This window comes from Corvus brachyrhynchos, unplaced genomic scaffold, assembly GCF_000691975.1.
Source record: "Corvus brachyrhynchos isolate BGI_N302 unplaced genomic scaffold, ASM69197v1 scaffold14, whole genome shotgun sequence".
NCBI lineage: Eukaryota > Metazoa > Chordata > Aves > Passeriformes > Corvidae > Corvus > Corvus brachyrhynchos.
Window position 1 is genome coordinate 20,722,183 of NW_008239110.1, and position 20,784 is coordinate 20,742,966.

Genomic DNA, 20,784 nt, shown 5'->3' on the forward strand with positions numbered 1-20,784 from the left:
TCCATTGTAGAGCTCTGTGTCTCTACCATGAGCTGGATGATAATCTTGCTCTGGCTGCCGGAGCACCTCCTCGCCCTCCTTCACTGACCTTGGTGTCCGCAAAGTTGCTGCTGTCACACTGTCTCACTCCTCTCTCTGGATGCAATTGCTCCTGCACAGTAATTTTTTTTTTTTTAATCTTCTTAATTCTGTTATCCCACCATCACAGTTGGGCTCAGCTGTGGTCAGCAGTGGGTCCAACACAGAGCCTGCTAGCACTGGCTCCATCAAACACAGGAGAAGCTACTGGCAGCTTCTCACAGAAGTCATCCCTGCAGCTTCCCCCTAGAAACAATTTGCCACTCAAACCCAATACAAATATGTATAAAAATTAAACAAAATTGTACAAAATAAAAGAAATTTTTGCTCTATTTTGAAAATAGGAGTGGTATGAATATATTTTATTGGCAGTATTCTGGAAATATCAGTCAAAATATATCAACTGACGGGCAAGCCTGTTGTGAAGTGTTACCACTCCCAGTTTCAGAGGTGGTGAAGGGAAATTGTTAATTCATGTACTGCATGTGCAGTTCCTGTATTTGTGTTTGTCCCTTGAGAATGCTTTCCTTCACCAGGGTTCACAGTAAGAAAGCACAAACTTGCTGAAGAAGTACAGAAGAAATTGCACACTTACTTTTAGCAACAAAGCAAGCTGTTTCTTTTGTTGCTCCAGTTGAGTGCTAACTATCTTCCAGCGCTCCTGGATTTCAGTAAGCTCTGCCTGCAGGACTGCCTCAGCTTCACTGTCAGCAGAGAGCAGCAGTTGTTTCCCAGCTTCCACTGTGAGGATGTAACTCCCTTGCTGCCTTAAGAGAACTTTCTCTTTAAGCTGAAAATATTAATAGTTTTCTGTCAGCTTTGTCTTTTTAATTACAATTAACAATTCAGTAATTCACTCTCAAGGCCATACTTTAACTGGTTGCATACCCTGTCTTACGCACGAACTACGGCCCAAATGCTTTACCTTAACATTTTCACAATCATTTATTGCAGCAGACATTTATAAAATTTCTCAAAGGAGATAAAGACATGAAAGACTTCTTTCTCCCCACTAATGTCAGTGTCTCAATTGCTCTTAAAGAGAAAGAGTTCCTCTCGAGCTGTTATGTTTATAAGGGTTATTATCATTATATCCACCTTCCAGCTAAAAAGCTCGAAGACACCAAACTGCTCACTAGATACTGTTAACCTCACATGAAGATGGACACTCAAGGAATCCTTGTTATCTAGTATACATTCCTCAAACAGGTCATCACTATCTTTTCAAGACCGTTTCAGTGTGACACTGGCTGAAAGCAAAAACAGAAGCAAACACGGCTTGTGAGGAGGGCCCAGTAAGTTCTCTATTTCGTGTTCTTTATGCACTCCAACTTTGCTTCCATCATGCTACTGCTTCTGATGTTACACCAGTTCCAAACAAGAACTGGCAGAGCAGACAGGCTGAACTTAAGACATTTAAAACAATGTTTTAAATGGTGAAGACTGTAAAAAAGGCAGGGATTTTTTCCTTTTTCTTCAAACACACTGGGCATACCTGCACTTCATCCAGCAGCACCCTTGCTTGCTGCAGTGGGATAGGAACGCTGCCCAGTTCAGTCACTGGCTGACAGGACATCTCCAGCAGCCACTTGCGCAGCTTATCCGCCATCTCCCTGTAGCGCTGCCACTGCTGAATCCGGCTGTCAATGATCCCCCTCATCTGCTGTGCCCGGCGAATTACTCCTTGCCACTGATTACTCAGAAGAGTCAGATTCAGATTAAATTCATCCCTATTACAAATAGATTAATAAAAATACATAGTAACCTTCATACTTCGATATATTTGCTTCAAGAAATAATCTGAAGGGAAAAGGCACACAGAAAAGGTGTCTGTCTGTCAGTTAAAAGACATTAAGAGAAAAGCACTGAAGTCTCATGAAGGCTGTCTGAGGCTAAGAACTTCACACTTCAAGTACCGGGAGAATTAAAGGGATCCAATAATTGAGACTGTAAAACCCCAAACCTTTAATGTACAAGACTCTTCTACCATCTTCCCAGAAATACACAAAGAAAACCCACAGGTTTTGCCAGTTTGGATTAGTCAAATTCACAGTAAATCATGGAGATTTCACAATTCACCCCCAGATTTACTACTGAGTACAAAGCAGGAGTAAGATACACATAGCATTAATAAAATTCTCATATTCCAATAAACAGTTCATCTTAGTACCATGATAACCTTAGCAAAGTCAGTGTATATGCACAAGTGTGAAACCATCGGTGTTCCACTGATTCTCATTCATTTGACCACAAGTTTTTAAAATAAAATCCTAGGTAACAATGAATTCCTACTACATCACATTAAGGCTGCAGGTGTTCTTAAATGGCAGTAGGGAATCCTCCTGGTAGAGGCAAATCCCCAGGTGGCATAAATCAAATGAAATCCATTAAATGTGTCAGTGCAGGCTCCTTTGGTGAAAGCGACATTTTGAAAATACATTGAAACAGATATGTATGGAGCATGCTTGATATTCCAAGACAAATCTTTGTCAGAGAAGCAGCCTCAGAAGGTTTTTGTATTCCCAAACGCATTCACATACCCCATAGCATTCTAATGAACACTGTCTTAAGATCTGGCTAATTAACAGCTTAACCACAGCAGTAGTAACTTCCACTTCAGAAGAGCATGATCTGAACACTGCCATCTGCCACCTCCTCTGTTAGGAAGTCTCCCACTAGCCTAAGTATTACTTCACATAACCAGCAGCAGCAACAATACAGCAATGTCTACCTGTCATCCACCTGTCCTTGTTCTAGGAGGTGCTGCCCATCAGAGATAATTGAATGCAAAATCTGCTGGCGGCTGAACATCTCTGCCTGGAATAGCTGTTGTACAGGAGACAAGGATGTTAAAATAAGATCTTACATTTTAATTCTGTCTGTATGCACTGATAAAAATGAATTTTTATATATTTAATCTCATGTCAGATTAATTCAATGGGAGTTTTGTCATGACCTTAGTAGAAACATATTGAAAACTCTCATTTTAGATTTACTTGCTGCTTCTAGTAATTAATATTAGTTCCTCAACACCAATATTATAAAGATAAATTATATCAACAGGATCTAGGTTTTATGTTTCTGAGTACAGTTGTATTATTGACATCATAATTTACAATGTAATTTACAACAAAATCCAGATAAGGTATTTTTCGCTTGTAAAAAGAAAGGGCACTTTTTATTTTCTGACACGTTGAAGAATTTTATAATCTTTTGCCTTGTTACACAGACTGTGTGTGAGAGTGTTATATAAACTTTTAATACACTTCTACATTGCCAATAGAACTTTAAAAGAAATAGACTATAAATTTTCTATAAAAGAAATGTATAGGAGCTAGAAATCAATTTTCCATTTTTTCCACATTTTCATATTCATTTTCCTCACAAATAATAATAGCATAATCAACTTCCACAATATTTTTAAAACCCTCTTATTACTTAAATGTAACTTAAGACAAAAAATTACCTAATTACTACCTAAGCAAACATAACTCAAGTGTATATACTAATTAAATTTATTTTTAAAAACATCCTTTCTTTTAGTAATGAACTATGTCTCTACGTAAGGTTCTTCAGGAATATTTTTATGTTCATGAAGGCGCGCTCAGGCACACACTGGACCCACTCTGTGCTCAAAAGGTTTACTGAGAGATTGGAAGAAAAAGTAAACTGGTATGAAGCTTTGGATTTTTCTTCTTTAGTTAGTGATGGTATTTGCAGTTGACAGAAGTTCACCCTTGCCTGAACTAAGAGGCACTATTCTCCAAGTCTAGACCACTCTTGTTATATGGCCTCCTGCCAGCTCAAATCGTGATAGTAACAATCCCTGCATCTGCACCTGCCAGCAAAACACCCACTGGCACCTGCACACTTAAACCTCTCAAGCACATTGCGTGTAGTTTAGGACTTCTAGACGATGCAGTAATTTTTCAAAATGAGATTTGCCTCTCTGAATCACTGAGTTAACTCTGAAAATTCTACTCAGGTCATAAATTTTCCCATAGAAAGAAAGAATGTTGTCTGGTTTCTTCACAGAAATATTTGATACTGTTCTTTGAATACCCTGGCACTTATCATTGACTGAGCCTGAATCAGAAGGAAACTGAACACTATTATTATCACATGAATGAAGCCACAAGTGTGGCACTGAGAATTTCAGAAAGCTGAGCAAAAAGGCAGAAATTTTACATCTATTTTTGTCAAGTTACGGGACATGAGGCACAGAAGGCAACAGCATCTACCAGCACTTTTGAAAGATTGAGACTAAACAACACAACTGGTTGCAACTTGTTAAACAACTCCCCCTGCCCAAAGACCCAACCATCCCCCTCCCCCAAAAAACCCCCTCAAAAACCTGAAAAAACCCCAAAACTAAAAACCAGCAAAACCAATTCCTCCAAAAGGGAAAATTTTAATACTTTTTTAGGAGGACAGGTGAAATAAAAGCTTATAGAACATGAGGAACTCTGCTTAGAGCAGATGTATTCAAGCCCTACACAAAAGTAGAGATATTTCGGTCACCATCCACTTCCTTTCCATATTTACACTCTGTACATAAGAGGGATACCCCATTACCTGGGACTACTTGTCACCCAAATTTATTCTCATATGTAGATCACCATGAATCACAGAAATAGGTATTCAAAGGAGGAGGAAAGGAGGGCAAGCATTGAAATGGACAACACCAGCACACAGTAAAAAATTCGGTAATTGAGTTGGCAAGGAACTTCCTTCCCCTTCCCCTGCCAGCATTTTTCAAGCACTTGTCTCAGTGAATTCCCACTGCATGGGAGTCTCAAGCACTGTGCCATGTACTGGAGAACCATGCAAGAGTGATTATGAGATTGTCTTGGCAGACTGATGCAGATGTCAGTGTTAGCACATGATGTCTGTAAAAGCTATCACCGCCACCTTGTAAACTTCACCAGGAAGATATTTCTAAATAAGGCCACTGAGGTGGTTGGGGTCTTCTTTGGGTAAAAACCAGCAAAGTTATGAGTCACTGGAAAGGCAATAACAGAGCTGGAAGCATTTCAATATCCATCCTGGGAATTCAGGTGGACAGAACATTTTCTCATTATTTTCAAAAATACAAAGCAAAACAATGTGGAAATGCACCTCAAGAAGTTGAGATTAGACCCTTTCAGCCACAAGGAGTGGAAAGAAAAATTTTTGTGACTATCAGGAAGCACTGAAAAGGACACTTTGTAATGAATACATTTTGATTATAAAAAAAGCCAAAAATAAGACTTAAAAAAAAAAAAAAAAATCAGGTTTCTTTTTTTAGGATGAACTGCAGTATTTAGAAGACCAGATATTAATTATCTTATTCTGAGATGACTTCACAGTTGCAAAAAAAGGGCTTAAACAGAGTGTCCAAGTAACATTCATCTGCTCAGATCAAGGTTTCAGGAGAGAATTAAGCTGAGATCTCAAGACAAACAAATGCAAGAAGATTGCCCTAACTCCCTTCAAAAAATTACAGCTATGACTAGACACAACAACAATAGGAAATTATCCACTTAGTAAAAATTTCTGGACATTCAAATCTCAAAGACCTGAGATGTTTAAACTTACAAAGAGACTGTCCAGTTAATGCTGGCAGCAACGAAAGGAAATTAAATGGATGACATTTGTGAAAGCAAAGGCAGTTAGATGCTAAAGCAAACGTACGCTAAAAATGGTTGTGAATTACTTTTTGCTATCAGACACTCATTCAAACACTATGCTGTGAGATATAAGGCAAGCGAAGGGGAAGGACATAACTCTTCCTGTAATCTGGCCTGAGTCTAGGGGAAGGTCAGCTGAAAAAGTTGTGGGAACTGAAACTACTGCAGCCACATGGGAGCTCTGGTATGAAAATTGACTTCTTTTACTTGATCTTTACCAGGATTCTTGGCAGTAACAATATGGGTGGAGAAAAAATGTGCACCACTTGACTTCACAGAAGAATCATAAACTCTGAATCTAGTACTAGTAAAAACTCTGAATCAGTTTTTCCCTGCAGCAAAAGCTGTGCTAGTTCTTGATTTGTTACAAACAGACAAACGACTCCAGCATGCAGCAAAGACCAATTCAGTTTGTTCTCCAAGGAAATGTTATCAAATGGAGGCGCCATGGTGAGTCATATAACATGGTAACTGACAAAAAACTCTTAACATGTTCTATGCTATATGCAATGATAATTTAGTAACAAATAAACAAAATCAGAATAGATATTTTCTCCAGTTATGACTGAAGACAAAGAACCAAATGGCATGAGAATTGTTAGGTATTTGCAGGAGCTTTGGTTTCCTTGGTACAAACCAGACTGAAGTAGACTAAATGTAGGGGATGCACTCATAGGCATAGTGACGCATTATGCACAAACACAGACACTCACATCCTCCTCCACACTGGCTATTGTTAACATATTTGCATGCTTCTGTTTTTAACAGAAGGTGCACACCAATACAATTCAAGGCATGCTACTGTATCATTCAAAAAAAGAATGTGCATTCCTTCTATGTATAAATAGTATGTGTTTTAGCTATGTATAAATATACATGATTACTTGCCTCGTGTTCCCTCTGTTGCTCTAAAAGCCTTTGGTAGTTTCCTGAAACCTCTACTGCCAACTTCTGCTCAGTCTGAACTAATAAATCCATCCAAGTTCCACATTTCTCCAAGAAGGTCTGCTGCTGCAGCAAGAAAGACTGCAGCTTACTGAAAGAAAGGAAGAAAGATGGATTCAGGTAACTCCAAATCAGATGGTAACACCTTTCCCACTTAGCTGCCTCATTCAGTTTATTTAGCCAATACTTGGAAAAGAAGCAGTCCTACTCATTTCAAATTACGGTAATTTGTGCCAAAACCTACTTCTCAGCTCAATGGCTTTGCTCTTTACTTTTAAGTACACCAAAAAAAAGGAACTTTGGTTAATAAAATATCTGAAACATTTTCTATATTCTGCAAAAGGTATACTTTCTAACTTGTAACTGAAGAAAACTGTGTAACAATCTTTATTTATCCCCACCTGAATCTCTCTGTAGTCTGAGATGAGATCAGAGACCAATGTCTGTTCAGGTTCTGCATCCTTTTGATTTCTTTGTCATTCAGAGGAAGCCTGTAACCCAGCTCATTAAGACGGTCCAAATCTGGGGCCATGCTGCTGAACTTCAGCATTTGACTCTGCAACAAACAATAAAAGTGATAACTGGGAAGTTCAGGAATTACATTATTATTGACTTCAAAATTATGAACTAACACTCATTTAAATTTAGAACGGCCTTGGTTGCCACCAAGTGGTCAGCAATCTCTATGCCAGGAAAAAACTGCATTTCCAGTTTTCATCTTCTGGTTCCAGACCAGGAGAAGTTCATGTTTAAATGTGTGCAGAGAAGTATACTCAAATTGCACTGAAGTGTTTTGCTGAATGGGGGATTTACAGTTCAGAGCTGCAGAAGTAGGCTGGTGTTCGAAGCCATACATTTTTACTGTCAAAATAAATGAGCTTTATTCCTTGCTCCTTAGCCTGAATTCTAGGCTGGAAAATTCCCACTGAAATTATTCAACTTTTTATTTCTAGGTTTTTGTTTTGCAGTACAGAAATACTCAATTCACTACATAAGGAAAATGCTCTGCTTTTTATCATGTCCAAAGTGGAATTCTGTCTATAGTTAATCTTGATAGAAAAAGAATGGAAGATTAAAATGACAAAAACAGCCTACATGACAAAGTTCAGCAACTTCTTGTCATGGCCACTGAAAGAAGGAGAGGGAAAAAAGAAGCCCCACAAAAAGAAGTGTGCAAGACCTTAAATGGAGATGACAGTACAAAGTATGAATGCTTCTTCAGTATATCAAGATACCCAAAATGTATGAATTACTTCATACCTAAATGAGATACCACTGAGACAGGAATTAATAAATTCAAAAAAGTTGTGAGAAAACAAGATGAAGGAAATCTCCAAAAACTGTTGAAGTTTCCATTCCCATTTTTATCCGTTATTAATTTTACTCTGGAAAAGTTTGACTGTCCTTCTCAACTTTACTCAGGGACAACGTAACAATCATTCCTTGTCTGCCATCAAACTTCCAAGTTCTCAGTCTTACACTTTTCATGAGTGATAGTCCTTTACCACATATAGAATGCATGTGTGGTATCTGTGCATACCCTGTACTACAAATAACAGAGGAAAAACCCCAGCACTTCCTGTGTTTATTAGTCACCTTGAGTTGCTCCATTCTACTCTGTATTGCCAAGACATCAGATGAGTGACTGGGATCCTGTTCTTTCAATGTTTCTTCTGCTTCTGTTATCCAGGTCTCCAGGACTTCCAGGCTCTTGGCAAAGGTTTGATAGTCCAGGGCTCCAGCCTTGAATACAAAAGGATCCACAGTTTTGGTTTTGCAGCCTCCTTACTGACATTACACTCCTGGTTATTCTCATTACAGATTTGCTAACAGTTGAATTGGCTAGTAGCAATTGTAACTGCTGCTTTGCTTGCAGACTGTGGAATAAGTTTGACTTTTTTTTTAGGTTAGAAGAGGATTTTTGATCATAGGAAAGGTAACATTTCAGCAAAGTGCTTATCTCCTTATAACCTTTTCTAACTTTCTTTTATGAAAGTAACTCCCCTGTTTAATTTACTGCCAGCAGAGATGACTAGTCACTCTATTGCAATTTTAAATTAAGAACTTTTCCTGTGTTTTGTCTTCTCACAGCACAGTGATACTATAAGCACATCTCAGACACTTCTGGATTTCTTGGGTAAATCCTCTTTTCTCTCAAACAGAAGCTGCTACCTTTGTGGCTTTTTCAACCTAATAGTTTCCTATGGAATACATTCTTCCACTCCTTTTTTGCTCTTCAGTCCCTGGTGACACAAGCAATTTGGCAACCTCTATTAAATAGGCTTTGACACAAATGGTAGGCATCAGTTTGATCACTGACACTAATAGGAACCACAAAAATCAATTCCACACAATATTCCGAATCTCTCGTTTCTTTTACTGTTAAAGAAACAGGTGGGAAAAGTGGTTGTCTTCAGGGGAGCAGTAGCTGTGGATACAGTTGTTAGCACTACTGTTGCGTGCAGAAAGCCTGGCCACCCTGGCATTCCAGACATTTTCCTGCATGAGATTTGGTATCCTCTTCCCAGAATTTGGACCTTCTTCCAAAGTCTCTTTCCTGGACTTCAGCATATTTTCTACTCTCAGCTTTGGCTTCCAGGGAAGTCTAGGAAAGGCTGATGAACAGGTAACACTACCCTCTTTTCCCAGGCAGATTTAGCTAATTTATATCTTTTCAGGTACCACAGGACGATCACATTTGAGGACTGTTAACACTGTCTGCATACCTGAAGTGCAGCCTGTTGCTTGCGGAGCGCCTGCTCTAGGCTTGACAGATTCTGGTTCAGAGAGAGATGAATAGACTGTATGGCTGCTGCTGCTGAAGCCTCCACCTGGCGTTTTAGCTCCTCCCCCAGTTCTTGAAGAATAACCAGTGACTCCTGGGCTGTTTTCAAATCTGTGAGTACATCCTGTGGCATCACATTGAATAAGGACATGAATAGTTAACATGACACTCCGATTTAATCCCCTGATTTAAAGGAAGAATGAAATGACTGAACTCAAGCACTGTAAGGAAAACTTCTATTTATTACTGCATTTCAATATTAAAGTTTCCAGTTACATTCTGTATGAGTCAAAAAATAAAAAGATACGTCAAAGAACCTGTACAGAAAGGAACAGAAAAAAGACACTGCTCAGCTACCTTTGAGCAAGCCTGAGTTGTTGATGAGACAGTAACTGCTGAAAGAAATCCTTTGAATTTACTGACATGATGGTCCTAAGCAGTGGCAGCCCTCACTGTGAATTGATTCAAGTGTAGATCCCCCTTTTCTTCCTGCTATGATTTACCAGGAGGGCTGAAAAAATAACTTTGTTAAATAGCCTAACACAATGGTTAAAGAATGGGACATCAGGAAATAAATTATTTGAACCGAACAATTTGAATTGCCAGTCCATGGTGCCTGACCATGGCAGCAAATGCTCTGAAAAATCATGAACATGTTTATTTTTTAACACTAACATGTTTATTTTTCTCACTGTAATTATTTTGCTTGCATTGAGATAATTAATATTTTATTTTTTTGGTCAATGACACTTAACATTAACTTAAGCTCAAAAGAACCAAAATGTAAGCACAGAGAGAAGACAAACTACTCTGCTTGTATCTTGAGATAAAATCTTGAAAAAGGAAGAATATCAAGGTTTCAGAGTGAATGGTGTCCTTCCATAATGAAGTATAAAGACATCTCCATCATTCTGAAAATGTGAATGGTCTTGATTGGTGGGAATACAGTCGATGGATTTTGTGTTTCTTTCTATTATAAGGAACTCAGAAGACTTGGTAGAGATACTTTCCCAAGCAAGAATACCTTCATTAAGCAGGGACTTAAGGCTGAATCAAATGATATAATTTATGCACCTTCTCCAGAGAGAAGACTTTAGATACCAGCTTCTGAAACAACACCACAGCAACTAATGGAGGGATCAAAATTTAGAGACACTCATGAGATTTGGGTAGCAGATGTAAAGCTGTCTCTCCTGTGCCTAAGCTGCATCAGTAAAATGAAAGATGTTAATATACAAGATTCTATTCTAAAATACCAACTATAGAGTTTAGTAATGGAGAGCCTCTTGAGATGTTTTTTTAGCCCCCAGAGCTGAGAAAAGCTGCAAAGCTTAACTGAACATACATTACAGTCCCGAATCCAAGTAGTAACTTCATCATCAGCAATGTCTTTGCTGGTTGCAGTCTTCAGGAGTTCATTGGTCTGGTCTTCTCGCTGATGGACTGTGGAAGAGCACTGCTGGTAGCAGTCCTTGTACCTCTGCCACAGCTGGAGCAGGGCCCTGCTGGCACGCAGCCGCTCCGCAATCTCCTGCAGGAGGTTGTTCCACCTGGTGAAGAGACTGCATGAGTGATCGAAGCCTGGGAGTCCACAACAACTATATGTGTCCCTCTTCCTCTCTGCTGTTTCCCATGGCCTCTTGACTTTTAAAAAATTTGGTAATAATCAAGATCCAGACATTTGATAACAAAAATACCAAACCAACAAATATGCTGGCAGGCTGTTCTGACCTGTCACAATGTGTCTGATCTGTGCTACATCTTGGATGCTGTTTATTAATGATTGTGATCAGAGCTGCAGCACCCTTTTTGAAGTGAATCTCCTGCTATTTCCACTTAGTACCCTCAGCCTCACAGAGCATCCGTGACCAACCATGCACTGCCAATAGCAGATTCCTGTGAGGACCTAAGAGGCCCAGAACATATGTAAACAAGACACCATTTTTTCTCCTGCAATTTCCTCCCAAACTCTGACACAGAGGGTTTAAGTCATAAAGCTCTTTGTAACTCACTTGTAAAATACTCCCAGACATATTAAAAATCTTTATATTTATATTATCCAATTAAATAAGCAATTTCCCTTTGAATTATTTCTTATAATAATCCCCCATTGAATTTTTTGCTCTAATAGCAGCCAAGAACACATACATTCTCAAATGTGCTGGCAGTTATCAAACTGCCTAATTGTTTCCTTACCAAAGAAAACCACAATATTTCTCAATTATTACTGTATGATGAAAAAGCAAAGGTTCTGAAGCAAAAAATTCTGTCAGCCATCACTGAAATGGTTAAATTCTACAGTATCTGTTTTGAAATGGGGCTAAATAATCCCTCCCCCCACTTCCAGTTTCTAGGACAGGACTGAACAGAGACTAAAATAAATTTGGCATGACTGTTTTCAAAAAAATTTCCAGCTTTCCACAAAACTATCTTTTTCCTTTTGGATCCTCTCTTCCTGGATCTGCTCTGAGTAAACCCTTTTACTGGTTCTTGCCTGAATTTAAAGCTCAGGAATCTGTTTGCCAAGGTACTGGTGAGGAGCTCAGATCTTCCCGCCTATCATGCTCTTCCTACAACTAGAAATAATAACCTAAAATTTGGGGAACCTGATGCAAACCACTGAACCACTGCAAACAAAATTTTCAGACACAATTCTCAAATTTCAAGTGCAGTATTATTTTCCAGCATGGTATTTATGAATCTTGGTTGGCAGTCAAGCATAGAGCAAAACTACTGACGGTAATGTCCAAATGCTCATTGGAGAAGGTATTTCTTTTATGGTTAACAGTAAATGAGAGTTTTACTCCAGTCCTTGGCAAAAGGAATAATAGTGCCCTGTTCCAACAAACCCCTCATGACCTCAGGAACTTAAAATAATAAAATATAAGAAAAATAGAGATAATGGAAAACTGGGTAGTGGATAAATACAGATTTGCTACTGAAATGAAAGTTTAACACAGACATTTTCTACCTCATATTCACTTCTTTCAAAGTGTTGGTAAGTGTTTCAGTCACAGGTGGGTGACATTCTTTCAACAATTCATTTGTCACAGAACCAAATTTCTGTAAGCTGCTCTCTTGTTTTTCCAATTGATCTTGTAGGCTCTAAAGTAGAATAATAACAAAACAAAACCATGAGTTATTAAAGTTCCATGATGTAGAAACATTTCAAAATAGTATGTATCAATTGCATTAGATTATGAATGAAAACTTGATTTCATGTGTTTCATATAAATAGAAGGTTGTTTAATATAAATATTGTTCTTGGATAATTTGATTTTATATAAAATTTAGCAAAAAGTAAATTCTAATCTTGTATTTTTGCAAAATGTAAAAATACGGTAAAAGAAATTATTCTAAACAAGTACTTTTGTACAGAATGAGTAAGCACATGGACTGATTCAGACTTAAAAAATTAACAGATGGAAGAAAACTAACTATATAACATTTTCCTGTTTAGAACAAGATGAAAAAGTAGTAACATAAAGCAAGCCATATTCTGAAAATAAGGTTCTTGCTCTTCCAGTTACCATCCTGATGTACGTCTGTCAGTCTAGTGGTTTGTGTCAGTGTAGTTTGGTTTGGCTTGCTAACCTATGACATTCTGGGAAGTGTGCTTTGTCCAGCGGAGGGGAGTGAGGCTGATGACCTCTCTTATGAGGAAAGGCTGAGGGAGCTGGGCCTGATCAGCTTCAAGAACAGATAACTGAGAGGAGACCTCACTATTGTACAGAAATATCTAAAGGCAGGAGGGAGTGCCAAGAAAATGGAGCCAGGCTCTTCTGGTGGTGCCCAGCAATGGGACAAGAGGCAATGGGCAGAAACTGATGCATAGGAAATTCCACCAGGACACAAGGAAGAATTTCCTTACTGTGCACGTGACCGTACACTGGAACAGGTTGCCCAGAGAGGCTGTGGAGTCTCCCTCACTGGAGACATTCAAGAACCCTCTGGACACAATCCTGCGCCATGTGCTCCTGACAACCCTGCCTGAGCAGGGAGGTTGGGCCAGATGATCCACTGTGGCCCCTCCAACCTTACCCACTCTGTGGCTCAGTGAAAATGCTCTTTTGTCCTTTAATTTAAACTTAAATATTTTTAATGCATGTTATTGCAGTTTGAACAGCCCAGTAAATCTCAGGCTGAGTTTATATTCACAATCAGCAAAAAAGCAATTTTCTGCACCTATTGTTTTACTGACTCCTTCTCTTTAATGTGCAAAAAAATTAAAACTTAGAAGAATAGCTGTAAGGTCCATGATTAGAGTGTCTTTAAATCTTGGTTTTAGAAGTGCTGTCTATGCTTAGATAATTTGGCTTTATATATTTCTGGACTTCAAATCACAAAACTATTTAAATTATAATGTAAATCTAAATTTTCTGGTAAATACTAACAGAAGAACAGAGTAAGAACAACAGAAGTTCTTTTACTTTGGGCGTCTGGAAATGTCTGTATAATTATTTTTGATTTCAAAGATTAAAATTTTGGTTGAAATAAAAGGTCTTTCTATGTAATAGAACAATAATTGGAATATTTTTATTTAATTAATGTATTTCCGTTAATATTAATTTATAATTTTATAAAAGGAATCACTTTGTATTTCATGCTTTTTTTACAGAGGTAAATTACTTGAACATGTGAGTATCTCAGCTACTGGAACATTATTTTTTTGATCATCAATCTACTGCGAGGTTGGAGGGGGCTAAAAATGTGATCTCAACATGTGCCTGTAACTCCGAAGCCTGATGAAGTAGCATCAGAAACTTTAGTTTTAATGGCCATTAGCATGACTTAAAAACTTGTAAAAATTTGATAGTATGGCTCAAAATTATAAAGAACAGCATCAAAAACCTAAAAGGAAACAACTATCCCAAATTTATTTTTCTGCAAAATGAAAAATGCAATGGCTCATTTATAATGTGCTCTCTTAATGTCATGTGATTTTAATGTGCCAGTATGTCTGTACTTCCACTTCTTATGAACCAAAATGTACAGCCATCTGCATCCGTGCAGTTTCAGACAAAATCAACTCTTTTCACCTGAAGTTTATCAACTTGGACTTTCACAGCTTCCAAAGAACCAGTGAGAAGATAAAAACGGGACAAAGAATATCTGGCTTCTGTCAGGTAACTGTTCAGTTCTTCATAAGCCACTTTGTAAATGCTCCACTGATCAAGAACCGATTGCAACAATATCTTCAGTTGGCTAACCTGGGAGGAGGGAGGAATAAACACAAAAGTAAATTAAAAGCATTCAAGCTATTTGGGATTTGTTTAAATTATTTTCTTCCTTGGGATCTCATATGCTTCTTGTCCTACATGCCTAATCTTAAACCTATTGAAGAATGAAGATTTTGTACAACCATCAACTATGCTTACACTGGGAACAGCATAAAGTTCTGCTTGATTTTATAAAGGTTGGATGGAAGGGACTGTAAAGATGTCAAGATTCATTTTACTTTGGTCCAAAGCAGGATCAAGAGAAACTCCTTGAGACTACACATATCCCTAAGACAGGGAAATCAGCTTATGGAAGTCAGCAGAGAGGCTAGCACTAACATACTGCATTTCTCCTGAGAAGGCAGACTGATGTTGACCAAACTTTGAATCCTGAAAATGAATGCTGATCTCTTCCTTGTTCTGTGAGACCTGTGGGCTTGAGAAGTTAATTTGGCACCTTTACACTAAATATCAGAAAGCATCTAAACAGTTTCAATTACAATGACTAAAAGCATCCTTGAAACAAGAAATATTATACCCATTTTATGTGGAATGAACACACAAACTTGGGAATTGATGGCTAGAGAGACTGAAAGAGGGACATGATTTAGAATCTCTTCCCCAACAACACAGAAGAAATCCACTAGCTGCAACTGCTAATTCTCCCTCTCCTCCATGCCTTGTTCCTGGAGCTGAAATTTTCTGCTTAATGATTCTTTTACCATGTGATCCAAATTGGCCCAGGAATGGTTAATTTCTTGCAGTGTTTTCGTAACAGCAGAAGAGACTTCTTCATTCTTGTTCTGTACCAAAGAAAGACCACTCTGTTCTACATTTTCGACTTCTTTTTCCTTTGTTCTTATTGATTCCTCTAATTCCTGGAGAAAAAAAAAAAAAAAAAAGAAAAAAAAAAAGAAAAAAAAAAAAGAAGATGCCTGAGTATTTTTGCTTGTTTAATTGGCTAAATAATACCTTGATATATAAAGATGCCCATAAGCTCCTTAGTTTAAAAAACAGGAGAGGTGCTGGCATGCTTTGACTTTTTATTCCCAAGGGATTCACAACTCATCAGCAATTTCACTGAATATTTTATGTTCCCTTTAAAGTCTAGTAGTTTGTTGTTGATTTAAATAGAAGCACGTCCTCTACACAAAACTTCTGTATAATCTTTTGCTCTCTTGTAAGAGTAAAAAAATTCCATTAAAAATAGCCATTCCTAGCCAGGAAACTACCTATATAATTTCATAGCATGGTGCAGGGAGAGCCAAGAAAGTCCTGCAGTGCTCTGACTCATATGGAAGCTCTGGGGCTTCACGCAGCACAAACACTGAGTTTGAGCAGAGTGGGAAAGTGGCTTGTAGGCTTCAGGCCAGCACAGCTTTGTGTTTACTTGCCAGTACCATACAGAAAGCAGACTGTGAGGTGAGAGCAACCTTGTGTTACCCCTACACTAACTAGTACTCCATGTGATCTCAGGTTATTTTGTAATTTTCTGCAAGCCTCTTCTTACTGAGAGAAACAGATCAACAGAGAAAGAAAAGAATACAACAGAACTCTGGTCAACTTGAAACCCCATATCTTCCAGCAAAATTTCACTCCCTGTGAATCCCAAAACACAACAAGTGAACCATTGCCATAAGAGACTTTACATTTTAGGTCGCTGGGAAAGTATTTGGAGCAAAATTCTGCGGTCCTGCAAACACTTCTTATTAACAGAATTTAACCCTGCACAAATACAACACACTTTTGTCTACATACATATTTGTGAGAGCATTTTTGCTGCACTATGTATTCTCAGTCTTTTTTTCTGTTTTATTTCACTTTTCTTCAAACATCTAGCCATGACCTTGTTCCAAGACACAGCCAGAGCAATAGGTCATTTTTTAAACAGCTGACAACACCACAAACACTCCTAAGTTGAATGTAATAAATCTGACTTTCCAAAAAGTGGATTTTTGCACTAAAAAAAGTCATTTAACTTTACACAAGGTTGCTCCAAAATTCAGAACGTAAGACAGGCAAAAGTTTGAAACATCAAGAACAGCAAGTATTTCTAGCTCTCTTTGAAAAGGGCTTTTTTATTTATAATTTAAAACTCATAACTGAATTAAAGATGCATTATTATTTCTAACCTATGACAGGAAAAAATGGTTGACTTCACTTATTAATATGACACTAAGCAGCAACTAACATTGGTTAATAAGTAAACTCCAGCTTTTGTACTAGTTGAACCAGATATCTGGGAGTGTCTGACACAGCTATTTCTTAAACAATTTGTTTCTCTGCTGATCAAAGTCTTGCCATTCATAACTAACTCCTCAAGTGTATTTGCTAACTTCCCTGACCAAAAGGAACCAAAAAAGTGATAAATCAGATTCAGCTTTGTACTCCAGCCAAGCACAGACTGCTGATTATGTCAGGCTATGTTAAATTACCCTTGCTTCAGTTGTATGGGTTTATTGTGCTGAAACCATAAAGATACCTGAATTAAAACTAAACACTCCAGACAGTTTGAAAACTTAGGTCAACAATTTCAGAAAAAAATTTGACCTCTAACATATCTCTCCTAACCACCTTATTTGCCTTTACAGAAACAAAGATGGGTTTAATACACTGGTGAATAAAGAGCAAATTCTTTTATACATTTCATTTAAATAAATTTCCAGTTGTTCTCTTTGTGAAGAGATGAATGCTAGACTATATTTGTCCCATTAATTAAGTTCATGCAGGAAGGACAGCCACATAAATATAAATACACTTTCTCATTCCCTTTTATGGGGATGAGAACACCAAGATTTTATGCATTCAGTTGGCCTGAAAGAGTTTTAATTTGATCTGGTGTGAAATTTATTATACGGTATCTAGTAGGACAAAATACTTTTGAACAAAAATTATGTGATGCCTGATACTGTGTAGAGGCCTTGTCTATAAATTCAAAAGTATCTGTTCTGCCTATACAGCTGTAAGCTTTAACTCTGGCCTGACAGCTCCAGAAGTCAGCTTCTTACTATTTAAATATATGCTACTCTGAGTAAGACATTCAGAGACAACTGTGATACCCTGTTCACTGCTGTGCAGTCCTTACATGAATTTCATGTGAAAAACTGTGGTGGTTTTGAACTTACATGCATTACGTATAGCTGCACTTCGCCTCATCTCATCTCTGCCCATCATAATCATAATTGTCTTTCCTTTTCTGGATAATTAAATATTTGAAAAAACTCCAACAAAAAAACGATTCCCAACTTTCTGAATGAAAGCATGAAACCTCTTTGGATTCTAGCATTTTTCTCTGAATAGTCAAGGGGAACATATTAGGTGGAAAAAGAATGGAAAAAAGTGGGGGATGGAGGAAAGATAGTGAAAAGGCAGAAAAACCCTGTAAGACTGGCTTAACAGATATGACAACATATTCTTTTGATGGTCTTCTAGTTCAGTATGCCTGGCATGCTTTGAAATGTCCAGTGTAAAAATAATGATTACTTTGGTTGGTTTTAAGCAACTTTGAGACATTATTGCTCCTTCTTATTTTATTGCTTGCATCTTAGGAATGAAATCTCTCTCTTTCTGAAGTCAAGAGGAGTTCAGTCACTGAACTCACCAATATGAAGATTTCACATGGATTTATCAAGTTTTTTTTTTAACTCTTGGACAGTCTTTCAAAGCACTCTGCACTGAAGCCTGGTCTCCAATCTTTTGTTGCTGTTTCAGCTTCCTCTCTTGGGTTTCAAACCAACTTTTTAGGCACTGCACATTATTTTCATATTCTGTCCAGGATTCTTGCAGACTTTCCAAGAGCTGGATCTGCAAAGACAAATGAGTATATACTTTCTCATACAATTAGATTTATTGTTGGGTCAATTAAATCAGTGAAGACCAATGCAAAGTAGTGCCTTCTTGGAATTCAGTGCTTTCAGAATTTAAAAACAGTATAGACATTCAAATTTAAATATATCTACTATTTTTAATAGAATTAATAATAAGAACTCTGGCTTCATTCAGCTTGGGAAGAAGAGGGCAAAGGAATCATCTCACTGTGCTGTCTGCTCCTTATAGGGAGGCATGGGGAAGATGGAGGTGGACTATTCTGGAAGATACACAGTGAAAGGAGAAGATATAACAGTCACAAGTTGCAACATGGGAAATTCTGATTGGGAACAAGACAAAAACCTGTCCCCCACCAGAATGGTTAAGCATGAATGAGCTGTCCAGAAGAGGTTGTGGGATCTCTCCTTGGAGATTTTCAAAACTCAGACAACCAAGTCCCTGTGCAATCTGATCTAACTGTAAAGCCAGCTCTGTTTGAGTAGGAGATTGACCTAGATGACCTGCAGAGGCTTCCAACCATTATAATCTTATTGTTCTATGCATTTTGAAAGTTCACCCCAGAGCAGTTAGGTTTTTTCCTTTACCTTTTCTGTTATCAGGCCTTGCAGGATCTGCCAACGTCTGTTCATTGCTCCGAGCTGTTCTGCAAAATCAGTTTTGTCACTGCGTTTACTTTCAACATCCTGGCTGCTGATTTGTAGCACTGATTGGTTCACAAAGTCGACAGTCAACTGTTTGCAGTTTAAATCTATCTTGAAACCCTAGGAAAAAAAACAACGGAATAAACAAAGCAGCACATAAATACCATAATTTCTCACCTTCCTGCAAAACAGAGGAAGAATGTTCACCAGCTACATCTTTATCACAATGCAACTAAAAGGGCTTTTTCACAATTGACCAGGAACTAGAAAACAAGTCCCCCCCACTGTAAGCAAAGAGCAGGTTCAGCACCACTTGATGAAGCTGAATAGGCACAAGTCTATGGGACCTGATGAGATGCATTCCAGGGTCCTGAGGGAGCTGACTAATTTTGTTGTCAAACCTCTTTCCATCATATTTCAAAAGTCATGGAGGTCAGGCAAATTACCCAATGACTGGAAAAGTGGAAACATTGTTCCTATCTTTACAAAGGGAAGAGAGGAAGATCTGGGGAACTACAGACTAGTTAGGCTCACTTCTGTGCCTGGGGAGATCATGGAACAGATCCTCATGAAAGCAATTTTAAGGCACATACAAGCCAAGGAGGTGGTCCAAGATGGCCAGAACAGCTTTACTAAGGGCAGATTGTGCCTGACCAGTCTGGTGGCCTTCTATGGAATGACTGCACCAGTCAGCAAGAGAAGACTGACTGATGCCATCTACCTAGAGTTCTGTAAGGCTTTTGACACAGTCCCAAACAACATCCTTATCTCCAAATTAGAGAGACATGGGTTTGAAGGGTGGACTATTCTCTGGAAAAGGGTTTGGCTGGATAGATGCAGCCAGAGGGCTGTAGTCAATGGCTCTGTGTCCGGGGGAGGCTGGTGATGAGTGGTGTCCCTCAGGGCTCTATTTTGGGACCAGTGCTCTTTAATATCTTTATCAGTAACACAGTGACATCAAGAGTATCCTCACGTGATATCCTCAAGAGACCCACGAGAACCTCATGAAGTTCAGCAAGTCCAAGTGCAAGGTGCTGCACCTGGGTTGGGGAGATGAACTCATTGAAAGCAGCCCTGCAGAGAAGGATTTGGGGGTTGTCATGGATGAAAAAAGCTGGACATAAGCCAACAATGTAAGCTCGCAGCCCAGAAGGCCAATTGCATCATGGGCTGCATCAAAAGAGGAGTGACCAGCAGTTAAAGGGAGGTGAATCTGCCCCTTTGCTCTGCTCTTGCAAGACCTTACCTGGAGTGCTGCCCCCACTCTGGCAAATCTAAAAAGGTTTAATAATGTGCATATTGCTTTGGATTTTCCTGGAAATTAAGGTGAGCATATTAAAAATTATATTCCTGCCATAAGTAAACAGCAGAGTAAAAGCAGTTTTGGCTTCTTTTCCATAGTATCAAAGATTGCCCAGTTCTAACTTGTGTACAATTCCAACCACTCCACAAAGTTGGTGGGTTTTTTTTTCCCTAGATCACTTATATCTTACAAATGTATAGATATTTAACTGTAGTAATAAAGGGGATAATTCAAATGGAAAACTAATAATATTGCCACTTAGTACCTTGTACTTCTGGACGTAATCCTGAATTGCTTTCTGTCCTACTACATTTTT

The 20,784-nt window shown here is 38.3% G+C and overlaps 1 protein-coding gene across 1 annotated transcript in view; it reads right to left on the minus strand.

Annotated features, from left to right (window-relative positions):
- SYNE1 (spectrin repeat containing nuclear envelope protein 1) overlaps nucleotides 1–20,784 on the minus strand; it is a 246,498-nt gene that overhangs the window by 41,730 nt on the left and 183,984 nt on the right. The window contains exons 114-127 of the mRNA XM_017739429.1: nucleotides 20,734–20,778; nucleotides 19,109–19,285; nucleotides 18,348–18,500; nucleotides 15,419–15,577; nucleotides 14,517–14,687; nucleotides 12,449–12,582; nucleotides 10,823–11,027; nucleotides 9,419–9,601; nucleotides 8,289–8,435; nucleotides 7,094–7,248; nucleotides 6,636–6,783; nucleotides 2,810–2,904; nucleotides 1,574–1,808; nucleotides 674–868 (exon numbers count right to left, since the gene is read on the minus strand). Coding sequence (XP_017594918.1) covers nucleotides 674–868; nucleotides 1,574–1,808; nucleotides 2,810–2,904; nucleotides 6,636–6,783; nucleotides 7,094–7,248; nucleotides 8,289–8,435; nucleotides 9,419–9,601; nucleotides 10,823–11,027; nucleotides 12,449–12,582; nucleotides 14,517–14,687; nucleotides 15,419–15,577; nucleotides 18,348–18,500; nucleotides 19,109–19,285; nucleotides 20,734–20,778 — 2,202 coding nt within the window. The remainder of the gene's footprint in view (nucleotides 1–673; nucleotides 869–1,573; nucleotides 1,809–2,809; nucleotides 2,905–6,635; nucleotides 6,784–7,093; nucleotides 7,249–8,288; nucleotides 8,436–9,418; nucleotides 9,602–10,822; nucleotides 11,028–12,448; nucleotides 12,583–14,516; nucleotides 14,688–15,418; nucleotides 15,578–18,347; nucleotides 18,501–19,108; nucleotides 19,286–20,733; nucleotides 20,779–20,784) is intronic.